The following is a 16290-nucleotide window of genomic DNA, read 5'->3' on the forward strand; positions in this document are numbered from 1 at the left end:
CCTGTGGATTATAGCTATTAAAAACCCTTGTTAGTAGGAAATCCAGTACCACAATTGATGACAGTAATACAGTTTTAAGATTTAATTTTCAGTATAAGACACACATTTTGGAATTTTTCTTCGGTTAGATCCTTTAACGTGGAAAAAAATTGGAAAAACAGATTGTATAATAATGATATTTAGCAGTGGAAGGTGAGCTAGGAGGAGGGAAATAAAAGACATAGGATGTTTTCTGATTTTCAGTCATCTGTTGTGCAGTGTATGTTCTAGGTTTGCTTTCTGTGAAATCAGTTAAAGCATGTGTAATGCCATGGTTGAAAAAGGACCTGATGCATTTTAATTGGCTAGTGAGGTACGGAATTGACATGCCATTCATTTGGAAAATCCAGTAAATGCCACCTACTTTTTGTTACGTAAAATTCAAAATGCTACATATTATCTACACTTCACAGCTCTCAGATCAAAAAGTAGTTCGCTGTGTGCCGTATACCTGTGGCATATTTGATGGTACAACTTTGATCAATTGTTTCAAAAAGCAGTTGAAACAGGAAGAGACTTCATCAGAAAATAAAGAAGCAGTAGAAGCAGCACAGACGAATTTTAACTTCCCTGAGGATGTCCTCTTTGGCTTGGAGGAAGAGGAAGAAGATGCTAAGAGCATCAAAAACACCCACAAGCAGACTGGATGGGCAGCTAACCTATTAAAACAGTGGCTGGCCAAAAATGGCAAGGATCCTAGCTTTGAATTGGTCCCAGTAAGTGAACTGAATGATATCTTAAGAGAGTTTTATTACACAGTAAGAAATCATGATGGAAATACCTACAGTGTGGCAAGCTACAAGTCAATGCGTGCCGGCTTAAACCGGCATCTCAAAATGCCACCTTACAATCGTCAGATTTGCTTAATGAAGGACAAAGAGTTTGCCAGTGCAAACATGGTGTTTGTGAGTGTGCTGAAGATGCTGCGCATGCAGGGGAAGGATGAGACTCACCACCATCCTCCTATAGCTGCTGAGGACTTGCGTAAGATTAAGCAATCTGGTGTGCTGGGTTTGCACAGTCCCCTGGCACTTGTCAACAAGGTGTGGTTTGATTTGCAGTTGCATTTTGCCAAGCGAGGGAGGGAAATTCTAAGAGATCTGGCTCCAGATGCATTTGTTGTTGAGAAGGACAAGAACGGGCGTCGATACGCTATGTTTAGATATCCTGGCAAAGGCAAAAACGGAGAAGATCCTCATAAAATGGGTAAAATGTATGATATGCCTGGGGACCCAAACTGTCCTGTTTTTTCCTTGGAGCTTTATTTGTCCAAGTTGCCTCCAGAGCCCCCTGCCTTTTACCTGCACCCTCTAAAGCTAACGTCAGAGCAAATGCAAGAGCAGCCTGTCTGGTACAAAAGAGAACCAATGGGTGTGAACTACCTGGGTACCATGATGCCCAGGATTAGTGTGGCAGCCAGGCTCTCTCAGCGGTACACCAATCATTCTCTCCGAACTACCACCATCCAGCTACTCTGTGAAGCAGGACTGGGGCCTAGGGAAATAATGGCAGTGACAGGACATCGCTCTGAGTCTGCTATTAGGCACTACTGGGGATCTGCAGAGGTTCGCTACAGGGCCTGGTCAGATATAATAGAAAATAATGCCCCCAATTATCGATACAGCAAGATCCCAAATGAAGTGGTAAAAGAATCAGTATCTGGTGCTTCCACCTCTTCTGTAAAACGTGTTGTTCTAGAACAAAACAAAATTGTATTCCCTACAAAATCTGTGGTGCCACCTGGCACTGCCTCTGTGGCTTTAGTCCCTGAGGTAAACCCAGCACTGAACTGCAAAAGCCCAGTCCTGTTGAACCGCAGTTTGTCCAAGGTGTTTCTCCCCAAGAGCATGACCAGTGGGAACCTCACTGCCGGTCCCCTTCAAGGCTGTTGTAGCAAACCTGTCTTTATAAAGCGTGCGATAAAACAAGAACCGATGACTTGATACTTCTGTAACAGAACTGATTTCAGATGAATTGCTAAAATGAAAAAATTACCTGATTTGTTTTTTAGTTGGTTTACAAAGGAAATTTCTTACGGTCTAATTCAGCAAGAAGTATTCTGTTCTCATTTGAGATGTGAGCTATGGAGCAGAAATTTAAACAGAGCAGGGCTTGGCGTTTGTATGACTTTTTGTGGCAGCTGGGACTCTTCCAAGCGGCTGAGCAGAGCTATTTAAAAGACATTCAAGGGAGATATTGATTTCCACTTAGCTGAAGATATGCTTTCTTCACCAAGACTGTGGCTTTTATATTTTGTGAAGAGTATTATTTATCATACCATTTTGTGCCTGCTGGCACTAATGTAGCATCTTACAAATCAAATACTTGATTACTGAATAGCACCAAGAAAGTAGAAGCTGAAGGAAATAGACACAGATGCACTACAAATATATATATACGCATGAAAACACCTGGATTTGCTTAACCACTGTCACCCTCTGTTCAAATTGTTATCAGACCTTCCAGAGGACTGTGCCTTTATTTTTTTTCAAGCCTTCTTCTAAATTGATTTTCTCAGTGAGCTGCAGATTTGCATTGCAGGTCTTTCATTTCCCTATTTAATATTTTTTGCTTAAGATTCCAGTCCTTCTGTTCTCTGAGGGCACTATTGATATGTGTGGTATTAAAATTGGGATCTCTTTGGTTTTGCATGAAATGGGGAAAGCATTCTCAAAAGAGCTGAAAACAATTTCTTGCTTAAATGCCAGGTAATTTGTGTGTGTGTTGTCTCTGTGCTTAACTTGTGAGAGTTGGTTTTTTGTTTTGTATTTCCTCCTACCAACCCCCTTCATGACATGCCATGTCATCTTTGCACTCTAGTCTTTGTCAGTATATGTAATTCACAAGAAATACATCTTGTTCTTCCCCATTGAACCCTGTCCAAATACTATTTTTGGTTTTAATTTCTTCAGATTAGTAAACTGGTCCTGTCATTATCTTTTCTGTAGATTTTTACAGGTTAGAAATTCTCAACATAGTGGATGTGAATAATTTTCATCATAGAGTTTGACAAGAGATCTTTCTGTAAATAAAAATAGAAAGCTGGTTATAGAATAACAGATTGATTGGTCCACTTTAGAAGAAGAAACAGTGTAGCATTTAAAACTGTTTTCCATTATATTAACAATGAAATATAAATTGCTTTGTCCTTTTCAAATGTGTGTACACACATGCACTTCACACTCACGGTTTATCACACTAAGGACTTCACTTGAAGTGTTGATGTTGCTCAACGATGGACAAAACAGAGGAAATATCAGTTGAAATGACCAATTGACCATGCTCAACTCTTAATTCTGTGGAGAACTTCTCTTGCTGGGATAGACTCAGATTTTGAACGAGGTTTATCACTCTGTTACAGTGTATAGTCGATAGAGACACTGCTGCAGTCTATACAGAGGACTTGATGCCTGAATTTTGGAGTTTTTATCTTGGCTGATAATATTTACCTTTGTGGCTTTGCATAGATTATTCATACTTAACTGCATCAATTTTCCAAAGTGTAAGACCAACACAGTGCTCTGTTTTCTAATGGATGATGACAACGGTTAAAAGGTTCTAAAAGTTCTTTAGTGATCTAAAACTCGACAGCGGTTAAAAGGTTCTAAAAGTTCTTTAGTGATCTAAAACTCGACAGCGGTTAAAAGGTTCTAAAAGTTCTTTAGTGATCTAAAACTCATCAATGATTGAGATAGTTGATCACATGTAATTGTTAATCTAGAAATTACTTCTGCACAGTCTTACTTCCTTAGTAGGAGTGTTAATTAATGACATCAATGACTAGAGTAAAGAAAGCATGGATCATTTTGTCAAACCTAAAGTAAATCAATTAGAGCTGGTAGACAAAGGGATCCTTTCAAATGGTGAGAAGAACAAGTGAAAAAACAAAGGGCAAATAGTTCTCAAAATGTAGGAGAACTGTGCAGTAACTTTTTCTAGGATATTTTAGGGTAACATAGATTTCTAAATTTAAGGGATATTGTCATTGAACATTTATGCTCCAGAAACAAAAAAAGTGTGTTGTCAGGAGATGATTCTGTGTTCCCTGTTGCTGCCTACTGTGGTCATACGACCAGATGCCTTGCTCTGGTTCTAACTGCATCTGAGTTACTTAGGGCAACAGCAAACTGCTGATGGCTTCATTCTTCAACACAAGTCTAGTTGGTGATTAAAATAGAAAAAGGGACTCTCTTGGCCAATCTTGGCATGTCTCATTCTTTTTGATTATCATTTGGCTTCTAACCTGACTTCCATTCTGTTGGCTTATAATTGGGCATTTCTGGATTCTCATTTGTTAAATTTTAACTTTGTTGGCACCAACTGTGCAGTGTCCTTTTACCAGCCTCAGTTTGAACTTCAAAGCTGCTGACTGCAGTATTACTACCTTCTGGGGTTTTGTATGCGAGAATTTTATTTTTTTTTAAATGAGAAAGTATTCCTCCTTTGGCCTGGAAGTATTATTGCTTCACAAGACCTGGGATTATTATTTACTAAGCTTTCTGGTAAACTTTGAATTATTGCTGATTAGTGGAACATCTTTCTACTGGAAAATCTTTCTCCTGTATTTTTCCACTGTAAGTGAATCTGTTTGGTGAAACAACAGTTTAAGTATAGTGTGTTTGTCTAAACTTAGATTTATACTTTGGCTGCAAATTTAATGTTAGATCGCGAGTCATTTAAAATTCACTTAAAAAAATCCGAATATAACATACATTGTTTGAAAGAAATTTATCTTCCATGATTCTTGAATTTTCCAATTAGATCGTCTCCTAAAATAAGACTGTTTAATTTCAGTTGCAAAAAAATCCCTAAAAAGCAGAACCAACCAACCAACCAAAAACCCCCCAAAAAAAACCACTGAAACCTACCAACAAAAAACGAAACAAAAGCCAAACCAAACAAACAAAAAGCAAACCAGCACTTGGACAAAGTCAGCTAAATTAATGCTGACTGCTATGTTATTGATTAAATTCCATTTTCTTTGATGGTGATGACCTTGAAAACAGTGGAGAATGACTGGTTTCTCACATAATGCTTCCATAAATTAATTTTTGCGTCTCATTTTCATAATTCAACTTTGGTACTAGTGTTGTGAATATAGAACTTGTTTTCCCCGTGTTTTCCTGTGAAGTTTGGAAATCTCAGCTGTTACTTTAAGGGGTACTCTAATTACTTTTTGTTTTTATGAAGTTGGCATGGTATCTTAAAGTATGTTAAATTTTCTTTGCTTATGTGCACCTTCTCTGTACCATGTGAAGAGCTCCACTGTCACACCGTCAAATACCTGAAGGCATTGGAAGGATGCTTTGAAACTGAATTTCTTCTTGGGTTTGTTGTGATTTTAGTCTAGTACCTCTGGTTATCTTGAGCTGAACAGCTTCTCAGTAGTTGCTGTTTAGGTCAGTATAGTCAGAGTTTTCAGTATGCAGCTTGGATGTATGATTTTGCTCTATGACTGTTTCTTCTTTTCAGCCTTTCTGTGCTTCTTGCTCCAAAAGGAGTGTCTGCAGGGATGTGGAAGGGACATCTTACTACTTGTGTTAGTCTTTCATCTTCAGTTTTTTTCTGTGTACACAGAAATTTAAGGGTTGTTATTTGGTCCCAGTCATTTTACCAATGGCTATTCCAGTGCCTCGGGTCCTTGAGTTGCGTTTCTGAAGGCATGACAAGCACTTTTACTGTATTGGGGCAAATGTTATTGTTACAGAGGTAAAGGCATTTTTCATTATATAGCAAATCTTTAGAATGGTTTTAAAGTATTTTAGTATGAATCCCAGTTATAAATACAGTATTTATATATATTATCTATTATATATAAGCATAGCTATGGTATACTGAGAGAACTATGGAAGTAGTTTTATTACACTGTAACATAAAGTAACAGTGAACAAATCTTAACAGGGTTTGATGTGCTGAAAATGTCTGGCCTAATTCAATCTTCAAGAATGTTTGCATTCTATTTATTAAAACACCAGGTCAGGTGAATAGTCTTTATTTCCCCTGTTCCCTACTTCATGAGCCCCTTATCCTCTTCAGGAGTAAATCTGTTTTTCAGTCTAAATTTCATCTGTGCATTTCACTTTATGGCTACTATTAGTTTATTAAGTGAAAGTCCACCAGTGTTCTATCCATTTCCCATTGTTTCTGACATAGCTTGATTTCTTTGGTTGAGCTACAGTTTAATTTAAACTTTTGCTTACTATTTGGAAATTCATCTGGTAAAACATTAATAAAGTACATTTATAACTCCTATCTCTTTACTCTGCAATGTGTAACAAACTTTTTGAGTGTCTGTTGGGAAATAATGTGAGCAAAGTGGTTATGTCAACTTACAATTTATAAGCAGCTTTTAATTCTCTGTTGTTGAAGCATTATTGATGAATGTTTCCTTGCATTTCATGGTTTTGTCACCCAAAATAAACCTATATAGTTATATATGTAAAATGGGCTGCTTGACTTTTGTCTCTGACCCTGGGGTTATGTTCGGGCTGTTTAAAATGCCACTAGCTCTCATCTGTGAGGTGGAACCTTTGCCTGAGACTAATTAGAAAACTAAATTATGAAGTTGTTGGCAGGATGTCATGTGGCTGAATTGGATGGCTATTTTAAGGAACATGGTTAAAGTGAATCCATTCTCACATGACTTTTAAAGTGATTGTCGTTCGCTGCGACTGTGTCTGTGTTATTTAAACTACCCCCAACTGCTACTCAGTAACAGCTTTTAATGGCTAAATATACTTGTATATTGTAGCTCAAATTTGTTATTTGAGGCCAAAAAATTTGGGAGAGATATTGAAACTATCTCACTGATTATGCCATTACTCCATGCATGGTTAATAGCTTTTAAAAGCAGCAGTAAACTAATCTGAAAAGTATTATAAATATATTTACTGTTCAATAAGATGGCCATCCCACATGATACTGTTGGGGAAATAAGGTAGATGGTTCACCTTCAAAGGGTAAGAACCAGTAAAGAGATCTCTGTGTGTGTCCATGTATGTTTATGTTCATTATATACCCTTTTAACTCTCTGATAAAGGAAAAGGAGAATCATAGCTGTAGAATATCACTTCTAGCATTGTGTCAAGTGTTTCTTTGTAATTTCCAATCAGGACTAGGATCGCTAGCATCTAAACCCAACTATTCTGACAACCAATCTCTTGTTTGTGTTCTTGTTAATAGGGGTAGCCAAGCCAACATCTGCTCTTTACACCAAAGAAATGTGAGGGTATATAATACTTAGGGGTTACTATAACTAGTTATTCATTTTTTTCCTTGCTTGCATTGTTGTTCTGTAGGAAGTGTTGCACAGTACCAGTTAAGGGTAAGGGGAATGGAGCAATCATGTGAATGCAACACATAATGTGTCTGTTAAAAGTGTTTTTGAGTATTACACAAATATTCAACCAAACACTATCAAAACATGTATTGCAGCACTGGGAAATTTTGTTTGTGTAAACTTTGATCTTGGTAAACTTCTTCCTTTATTTACATTATAATTTTCCTTTTCATCTTGGTAAGAAATGACAAATATATTTGATATCTGGTAGAGTAGATTTTCATTATATCTTTGCAAGGCTGAAATAATTACTTCAATTTTGTGGGAGTTACTGCATTGGAAAAAAATAACAGTTGAGGAGTGATCAATCTGACACTGAAACAGTCTGTAGCTGAAATATGCTCAAAAATGTATAAAAAAGTAGTTTTCACAACTGCTTAAACTGTGCTTGAAATCTGTAATTTTGTATACAGATGACTCAAAATGGATTATTAACCTTATAATTATGCATGCAAACACAGTATTGCTACTCTCTCTACATGCATCCCATTCTCAAGACATATTTTTAACATTGCTCCCCATAATTTAAGATTGATTTTGCTATTATATAACGCCTTGGTGCATCATGTATTATTGTGGTGGTGTGATGCTTCATTAGTTGTCTGGTTTACAACCTCCAGATTTTTTTCTAGTTTATTTTAGTAGAAACTGTTAATAGAATTGTCTGCACTGTGTCGGTTTGCCACACATAATCTTCAGAATTTTGATCTTTACTGCCTGAATTTTTTTTTTTAATTTTGCAACGTATTTTTTAGTTGTTGCATTTTTTCCCCTTAATTTTTCACTTTTACATAGTGAAATGTTCCTTTATGAAAAGCAGGTGGCATTGCAATCAATAACCTTATTTTCTCTTTGCGATGAACTGAACTGTGGCGTTATATAATACCAAAACTTTTTAAATCGTGTATATCGTGTGAATAGAGAAGTGCATATTCAGAATTTCCTTCAAAATACCAACTTGCTGCTTTTGGTTTTTCATTTAGTACAATACATGTGCATGTTGTTGAGTTTAATGGTTTTAATTATTTACTAATGTGGCTGCACTGATAGAAAGGTGCTAAGATGGCATCATCTGTTCTTCTGCAGAGATCAGCTGAAGCAGTTTCATCTTGTTGGCTTCCTGTGTTTGGAGATAGCTAAAAAGTGATAGTAGACCAGAATGCTTTGACTACACTTTTCTGCTTTACCAGTTTCTACCCAAATGCTTGCTAAAATCTAATACTAGGAGCTGAAAGGCTTGTTCTCTTGTTTCAAGTTTTTGTCACAAATGGAACTGTTGTTCATATATGACTGAAAGTCCAATGCCAGGCTCCCCCTTGACTTCATCAGGGCTTCAAGCATTCTGAAACTGGGTTCTAATTTTGCTCAGAGCAGCATGTCTTAATCTCCATTCTAATGTGTAACATGGCAGTCTTCTCCACAGAATCCCATTTCTTCCTTTTTAAGGAAGAAAAGAGTGGCTGTTCCTTTGTAGTCGTTCCTCAAACATAGTTCTGTTCTAAACTGGAGTTTTCACAAGTCCTTGTACTACAAAAAGTTTCCCTGAGAGAACTTCTGAGTAAAATAGTCGTGATAGTAAAAAGAGGTGGTTTTATTTTCTGGTTTGGTTGGGCACAGGGTTTTTGAAAACTCTTTATTAGGTGTATTTCGCAGAGATGATGCCCCATGGTTAAATTTATAGGTGCTAACCATTCTGGTTGTGTCAGTACTCCAGAAACATCTGGGATAAGGTGATGAAGTTTCTCTCTCAGATCATGGAGATGCTTAGTTTTACCATGGGAAAGTGTGGGCCAGTCTTCCACCCAATTGCCAGTTCTTCTTGAATTTCCTTTACATTCTCAAATTTGAGAGATCTGCAAGTATCTGAAAACTGTGTGTGCCAACACTATGGGATATAGAAATGGATACTCCTCCTTATGAGTGTAGGTGGATGCTGCAAATAGTACAAATCCTGACCTTTATGACAGGCATGAATGATGAACAGTCTGTTTTGTGTGGAGATACCCTGCCTACACCATGCTCCTCTAGGTAGGAAACACAATTCAAGTTTTCTTAAGATTTTTCCTGTACCCCTAAATTTCATTTGAGAGAAATGCATGGTTGGTGAAGTAGGGAAATCCAGCAGGGGAAGCTGGGGATACAGGACTTCAGGGTGTACTGTGGATTGAGTACAGCATCTGCAGGGATGTTTTTCTCAGAACCAGGAGTGGGGGTGTACCACAGAGCCCCACTCAAAGGCTGCCCTGCAGACCTGCAGCTCCTAGGGTAGGCTGCAGAAAGAACCTGACTACTTCTAGATAGCTCCTGTTGAGGAGATTGCTGTTGAGGGTAATTTAGTAAAAAAACCTCGAATAGTGTGACTCGCCAAGAGAAGTTCTTTCTTCCTGAGAATTGCATGTATGAGACCTTGTTGGCAGGGTTGGTTTAATAGTTGCCTGTTTAACTAAATCAAGATTTTGGCCTTCCAGACACATCAAAATAAAGAAATGCATGTTGTGACACTTGGTGACTTGGAAATTCAAAGAACTTTCTCAATTGGCACAGTCAAGTAGGGCTTCAAAACAGTTAGCTGTTATACAGAGTATTTTTGTAAGGGTTTTGATTTCCTCGCAGAGGAAGAATTGAAAGGAAATTACTTCAGACTAATGTATTTTTAGTAGGAAGAAATTAATAGCTTGATATTAGGTTTTTTTCTTTATCTAACTCCTTTTAAATTTCCCTCTCCATTTTTCAATCTGCTTTCTCCTGGCAGAGAGAGCCATGTTTCAAAATACACATTGTTGGCTGGGAAGATCATCCAGTTGGAATGAAATTCCTCTTGACTTTATGCTAATCAATTTATCATTGATTATTATGTGCCTTTTTCTGAAGCTTCAGCTGGTTAAATCAACTCATCATACTAAGAAACCTGAAGCTAGAAAGTATTTTAAACAGCAACCACTCAACAGAAGAATTCCGTGGTTAATTCTGAAATATGTTTGTTTATGTATAAGAAAGATGAGTCCTTACAGAGATCTCTTCTATGACTTGTGAGCATAAGTAGTTAATATTTCTTACTTAAATTTGGTATTGTATTTTATTAGCAAAATTTCATCAGTGGCAGCATCAGAACTTAAGGCAAAAAGAAATCAGGTTGTAATAATGGGTAATATAGAGAACTGTCACGTCAGGCACTCCAAATTGAGTGACTGAGAATTCAGGAAGCTTCTGCTTGCATTTAGTAACCATACAATACTTCTTTTTGCCTCTCCTTAAAGCTTTGCCTGTGTGAGAATTGCCTTTCAGACTTCCTTAAAGGCTTAATTTTGCCCAAATTAAAGGTCATAGAGTAGATAATCTCAATGCTTAGGCTTTGTGCATCTGTCACCATCTGACTGCAGAGAAAAATCTGTAATATTCCTAGGGTGTATCATGTCAGCATTTGTACAGACTATGTGGGTCTGATAACTTATGCCTTTTTCCATGTTAACTGCTCAGAGATTTTTGATAATTGTGGTGCTTTTGTAACTTTGTTCTAAGGAAGCTAATCCATAAATTTGTAGCAGTTCAGTCCAACAATAAGTGATCATCTCTTCTACATAACAACAAAAAGAAGAAATCTCAACTAATTTTTGTAGCAAGTTTAAGCAAGTAGAAACTCATATAATCATGGTGTTTTCCTAGAAAGTATCTTTAGAACCACAGAAATATATAAGACCTCCCCATATTTTTCTTATCACATAGGGGAAATGTTGGTAATCTCTGCAGTCTGACCAACCAAGGGACAGGAGTTGATCTGGAAGATAAATCTTGTTTGGTGATCTTCCAGGGTTTTTTGTTAAAACATTTAACCTGGGCAATAGCTTAAAAGATCCCTTCATGCTCTCTAAAGGGAAGGTTGAAAATAAGTTTGTATGTGGAATAATAAATGCTAAAATTTGTCATAATGGATGAGAATACAGTAGTGAAATTCCTGAATACAGTTGGAGTTTTCTGATGGCTTTTGATGTGTTTTGTAAGCATTCAAGTTCCAGCGTAGCTTTCCCTTTTTCTTAATGTGAAGTCAGTGTCTTTATTAGTACACAGGCAAAGCTGTTTCATAGATAATTGAGTACAGGTAAATATATAGTCCTGATAACTGCTCTGTCAGAAAGTTACACCACTACAGAAGAAAGGACAGATTACAACCAGATTAACTTGTTAGGAGTCATAGTTGAAATATACTTTATAACAGCAAATCGTTACGTATTTACCTGTAAAACAGCAATATGCTACTATTCATCAGGGGCTTTCACTGCTTACGAAGCTGAAAATACTTTAATGCTTTAATACTTTTTACTGCAATACAGTAATTTGGTTATCACATATTTTTCAAGTCAAGGGATATCTGTCTGAAATTACCTTCTCCTTGCTCATTTAATCAGTTCTTTTCTAATAAGTATCGATTCTGAGACCTCTCCTTCTTAATGTTCAGTATATGTCCCTTTTCCACCTGTGTTCCCTGGATTTGCTTTTGCAAAACAAAGGAGTTTTGTCTTTCAGAGCTTGAAGCTCACAGGAAGTGAATCAGGAGGTGTCATTGATCTTACACTGGATGAAGAAGATGACAGCTCTTCTCAAGGTAGGTGAAAAATACTTGCCTAGCTGCAGAGATAATTGAGCTACAAGTGTTATTTCATCCTGTGAGTGGCAGAAAGTAATAAACTTCTGTTTCTGCTTAGTGTATTTTTTTTTTCTTGGTGTTTCAGTTAGATAGGAGTCTTGTTAAAAAAATTCTGTAAGGTGTTAAATAAAAGGAATTCTGTGTACAGTCTGAAAGATTTTTACTATTCCTTTACTATAAGCATTAGTGCTATCTATGCTTAAATACCTCAGTCTTGAGGAGTAATTTGAGATGTTTGAGTTCTTGATGATCTTTCCGAAAGCTCTTCTAGATGTATTTATTTTTTCTGTTTGCTGATTATAATTAAAGGCCTTTTAATTCTACAGGTGATATTTAGCCATTAGAGTATTACAGCTTCTAATCTTTTGTGTAACTAACACTTTGTGTGCAAGAGTTTAATGACCAAATGCAAACTGTTGTTTGCTTTGGGACTGTATGCCAAGAGCAGAGTAAATACAACCATGCTCTTATGTACTTTGGCAATTTGGATGCACTTCATCTTTTAAAAGAACGTTTTTTTTATATAAATCTTTTGTAAATGTAGGACAGTCTAATTATAGTTAGCATTGGATTAGTGAAGAGTGATAGTACTTCACGGAAGTAATGAGTCTCTACTTAAGACCATGTATTTTGCTGTCATTTTCATTGGGAAAAAAATCATATTTCTATTGGAGGTAAAGTTTTCATTCTGTCTGGTCTCTAAATGCATGTCCCTGTGCTACATTCTGAAGTCCAGCCATCAAGAAGTTTGATTCCTCTGGACAACCTTGATAGTTATTTCTCTAGATTGTACATTCAAGTTCTATGCAAGCATTCTTAATAACTTGATTTGTTTTGCATTTATATTATATTATATTTATGTAGAAAATAATTTTGGCATGTGATCGCATCTTCCAGTGAGAAAGAAATCATAGAGTTATAGAATGGTTTGGGTTGGAAAGGATCTTTAAGGTGATCTCATTCCAAGGCCAGTGGGCAGGGACACCTCCCACTAGATAGTGTTGCTCAAAGCCCCATCCAGCCTGGCCTTGAGCAGTTCCATGTGGTGTTATCACCAAAAGGGGAATGTGTGAGGTACACAAGTATTAGGGAAGCATGATGCAATTCAGATAGCTGACTATCTGCATCTCTTATCAGTAAGGATATGTGGTGCACAGTGAATTGAGTATGAGCCAGCAGTGTGTTCTCATTTCAATTGAAGTATTCCCCAAACTGACAGTGGTGGAACCACAGCTGAAATAGGGTGTCCAGTTTTGGCTTCCCCTTCTTCATGCTCAGAAGTAGTTGTGGTAGCACTGGATGGTGTCAGGATGGTGAGGGCCTGGGGTGCATGACCTGTCAGAAGAGATCAACAGACATGTTTGGCGAAGATCTAAGCAAGAGAACAGTGTAAGAGCAGCCTACAGCTACTTGGAGGATAGTTACAAGAATGACAGAGCACAACTCTCTTCAGCAGTGCCAAATGATATAGTAAGGGACAGTGGCCATGAACTACAAGTTCAGGAAGTTCAAGTTCAGCTTGAGGAGGAAAGAAGTCACCATAGTGCTGTGCAGAGGGATGGTATAAACAGTCCTCTTGAATGTTTTTGAGATTCAACAGGGCAAAACCACAGATCATTTGAATAGGTTGTTATTGACAGTCCAGTTTCAACAAAAAATTGGACTACACAGCCACCAGAGGTCCCTTTTCAGGCAGGGTTTTGACTTGATGAGCTGAGTAGCAGAATAGCTGAGGCAATCAAGTTTTTATCACTGTCATCTCTTCTGAGAGTTAATTCTCAAAAAGATAAAAAGGTGGTTGCATTGGATTGGGACTGTGCAATCCTGTCAGGTAAGGTTAACCTCTCCAGTCCTGTTTAATGTTCTGTAAAAGATACCCAGCAGATAGATTAAAATGGATTTGTGGTATATTTTAAAGTATCATGTCACAATATTGTAATATATTTCAGCTAATATTTTTCTGTTTAAAAGTTTCTGAGAATAAAATTTTCCAGAGAACTTTTTTTCTTCCTAATTGCATTAAGTAGATGTTCACCTCACAATTGCCATAAAAGCTCAATACCAAAATTGCATGTGCAACTGTAAGACAGCTTCTCTAGGTGGGAGTGCTACAGAGTTGTAACTCCATTGCGGCTTAATTCTTCCTCAGTTTCTTTGTAGGGTCTTGAGCTATTCCTTGAAAATTTATGCAGAGGGATATTCTGAGATTCATTCCACTTAGTTGTCAGGTCTTAGAATACTGTCCTTCCATTAGGAGGAAGGTTAGTGGAGTGCTTTAGTGCTAGGTTAGCTCCCGTGTGTCTCTTCACTGCAAAGCAGAAGCTCATAGTCTGAAGCCAATGCAGATTAATTCGTGTTTAGAATTTGTGTGAGAAGCCAGTGGGTTTTTTTATATAAGCTGTAGAGAAACATAGGAAGCCCTAATAAAAGTTTGAGTTTCACCATGTAGTGAGAACACAGCACTAGGATTTTTGAGCAAGTTTCTTGGGAATGTATTCTGATAATAACTTCAAGGTTAAACAGAGGAAGAGTACACTTGTAACAGCTTTTGTATGATCATAAGCATCTACAGACCTTAGGCCAAATATTTTCTCCACTGTACTTGTTTACAGCAAATGTGGAGCAGGTTTTATTTTCTCCTAGATTTATATAACCCCAGGATAGAAAATACTTTCAGCATTATTATGTTTCCTGCAGGAATATTAACTCAATACTAAATCAAATTGAAGAGCAACACTTACATAGTGTTGTGGGGAACACTCAGTTCCTGATTATTTTATTTTTTTTAGAATTGTCACCCACATAAAAAAACCTAATTCTGTTACTTGTAAAAGGTATTTAAATAGACCTCAATATCTACTAATATTTAATAATACCTTCTGATGTGTGCAAAAATTGTGAATGAGAAGGGTGTGTAATTTTTGAGAAACCCATGTTAACAGTAATCTAGATGCTTCTCTGTCTGCAAGTATCTTGCAATACTTGCACTTTGGACCTTGCTGGCCTTTTTATAAAAGGATCATCAAATTATTAAATACATAATCAGTTTTTTATTTTATAAGGTATTTTATCTGGTTAACAAATCTGTAGTTCTCTGGATAATTCTTTTCTTACTCTTGAACATGCCTGTGGCATGCTTGCTGTTTTGTAATCCACCTTTACCAGTTATGAACTAGAACACTGTTCAAAACTTTCTGCTATAACGGCAGCGTTGTAGACTGGTTCTGGCATGGAACTAAGTCTCTCTTCGGTTTTGTGTATTAGATTAGGAGTTTTGCTTACACCTCCAGCAGTAACAATTTCTATTTTATGCTCATTTCCATAGATTATACTTTTGTCTCCTCTAGGTCCACATTTGTTGTGAATATGATGCTGTGTTCATTTAGTATTGGAAACTGTTCCATAATGACTTTTAACCTTAGTCCTGTGCTTACTATGTACCCAGTCTCCTTTGCTGCTTTTTTTTAAACTTAAACAGCCTTTGCTGTTTGTTTCCATTTATTTAATGAAGTCTAGTTAGTTATGTGTCATCATTTCCTGTGGGTGGTGCAATGCTGACCTAGTTTCCAGTCATTGGCATGTCAGCAGGGCTCTTCTTGATTTGCCAAGGGTAAATGAACTTGCTCTGTGTGAAATTAAAAACAGAAGCAAAATTGGAAAAGCTCTCATATTTGTCCAAACTCTGATATTTCCTTGAACCACATTTACAGCAGCAGTAGGGTGTAAAGGTTCTAAGCCATGGCAAAGAATGCACTCACATCACTGAAATTATTCAGTGGTAGTTGAGATGTGCATCAGTCTGTAAATATTTGAAGTAAACAGATATATGCATCTCTATAGAAATATCTGTGGAGTCAAGTAGTTTATTGAAATAGAAATATCTTTGGAGTCAAGTAGTTTATTGAACACTGGAAAATCCCTCATAATTGTGGACAATAAAAGAAGCTTGAACAAGGCCTGTTAGTTGCTTGGAGCAGGAATTATCTCACCATTTGTTTTGAAAATGAGCATCCCTTCACTGCTTCTTTTATAGACAGAAAAACCCAGAACAGTATAAACAGAATATTTTCATCCAGTGGCTTTAGTGAAGTAGCTTGGCTGTTGAGACTACGGAAAGACAATATGGGCTGCAACTCATGGTGGTGTTTTATTTTTGAGGTCTTAAATTTGGGTATATGGTCTGGGGGTGATTATGCTGGTGCTGGCTTGATGGTCGGACTAGATGATTTTGAAAGTCTCTTCCAACCTTGATGATTCTGTGATTCTATAA

At 37.0% G+C, this 16290-nt stretch overlaps 1 protein-coding gene across 15 annotated transcripts in view; it reads left to right on the forward strand.

Annotated features, from left to right (window-relative positions):
* Positions 1–16290, forward strand: part of LOC116994986 (activating transcription factor 7 interacting protein) — an 80784-nt gene that overhangs the window by 53319 nt on the left and 11175 nt on the right. For 11 of the 15 annotated variants that reach the window (XM_033057086.2, XM_033057087.2, XM_033057092.1 and 8 more), the window contains one exon: positions 537–11892. In XM_033057086.2, coding sequence (XP_032912977.1) covers positions 537–1982 — 1446 coding nt within the window. In that variant the 3' untranslated portion in view covers positions 1983–11892. The other 4 variants (XM_033057089.1, XM_033057090.1, XR_004417627.1 and 1 more) reach the window with 3 other exon arrangements.

Source organism: Catharus ustulatus, chromosome 4 (genome assembly GCF_009819885.2).
Source record: "Catharus ustulatus isolate bCatUst1 chromosome 4, bCatUst1.pri.v2, whole genome shotgun sequence".
NCBI classification, from domain to species: Eukaryota; Metazoa; Chordata; class Aves; order Passeriformes; family Turdidae; genus Catharus; species Catharus ustulatus.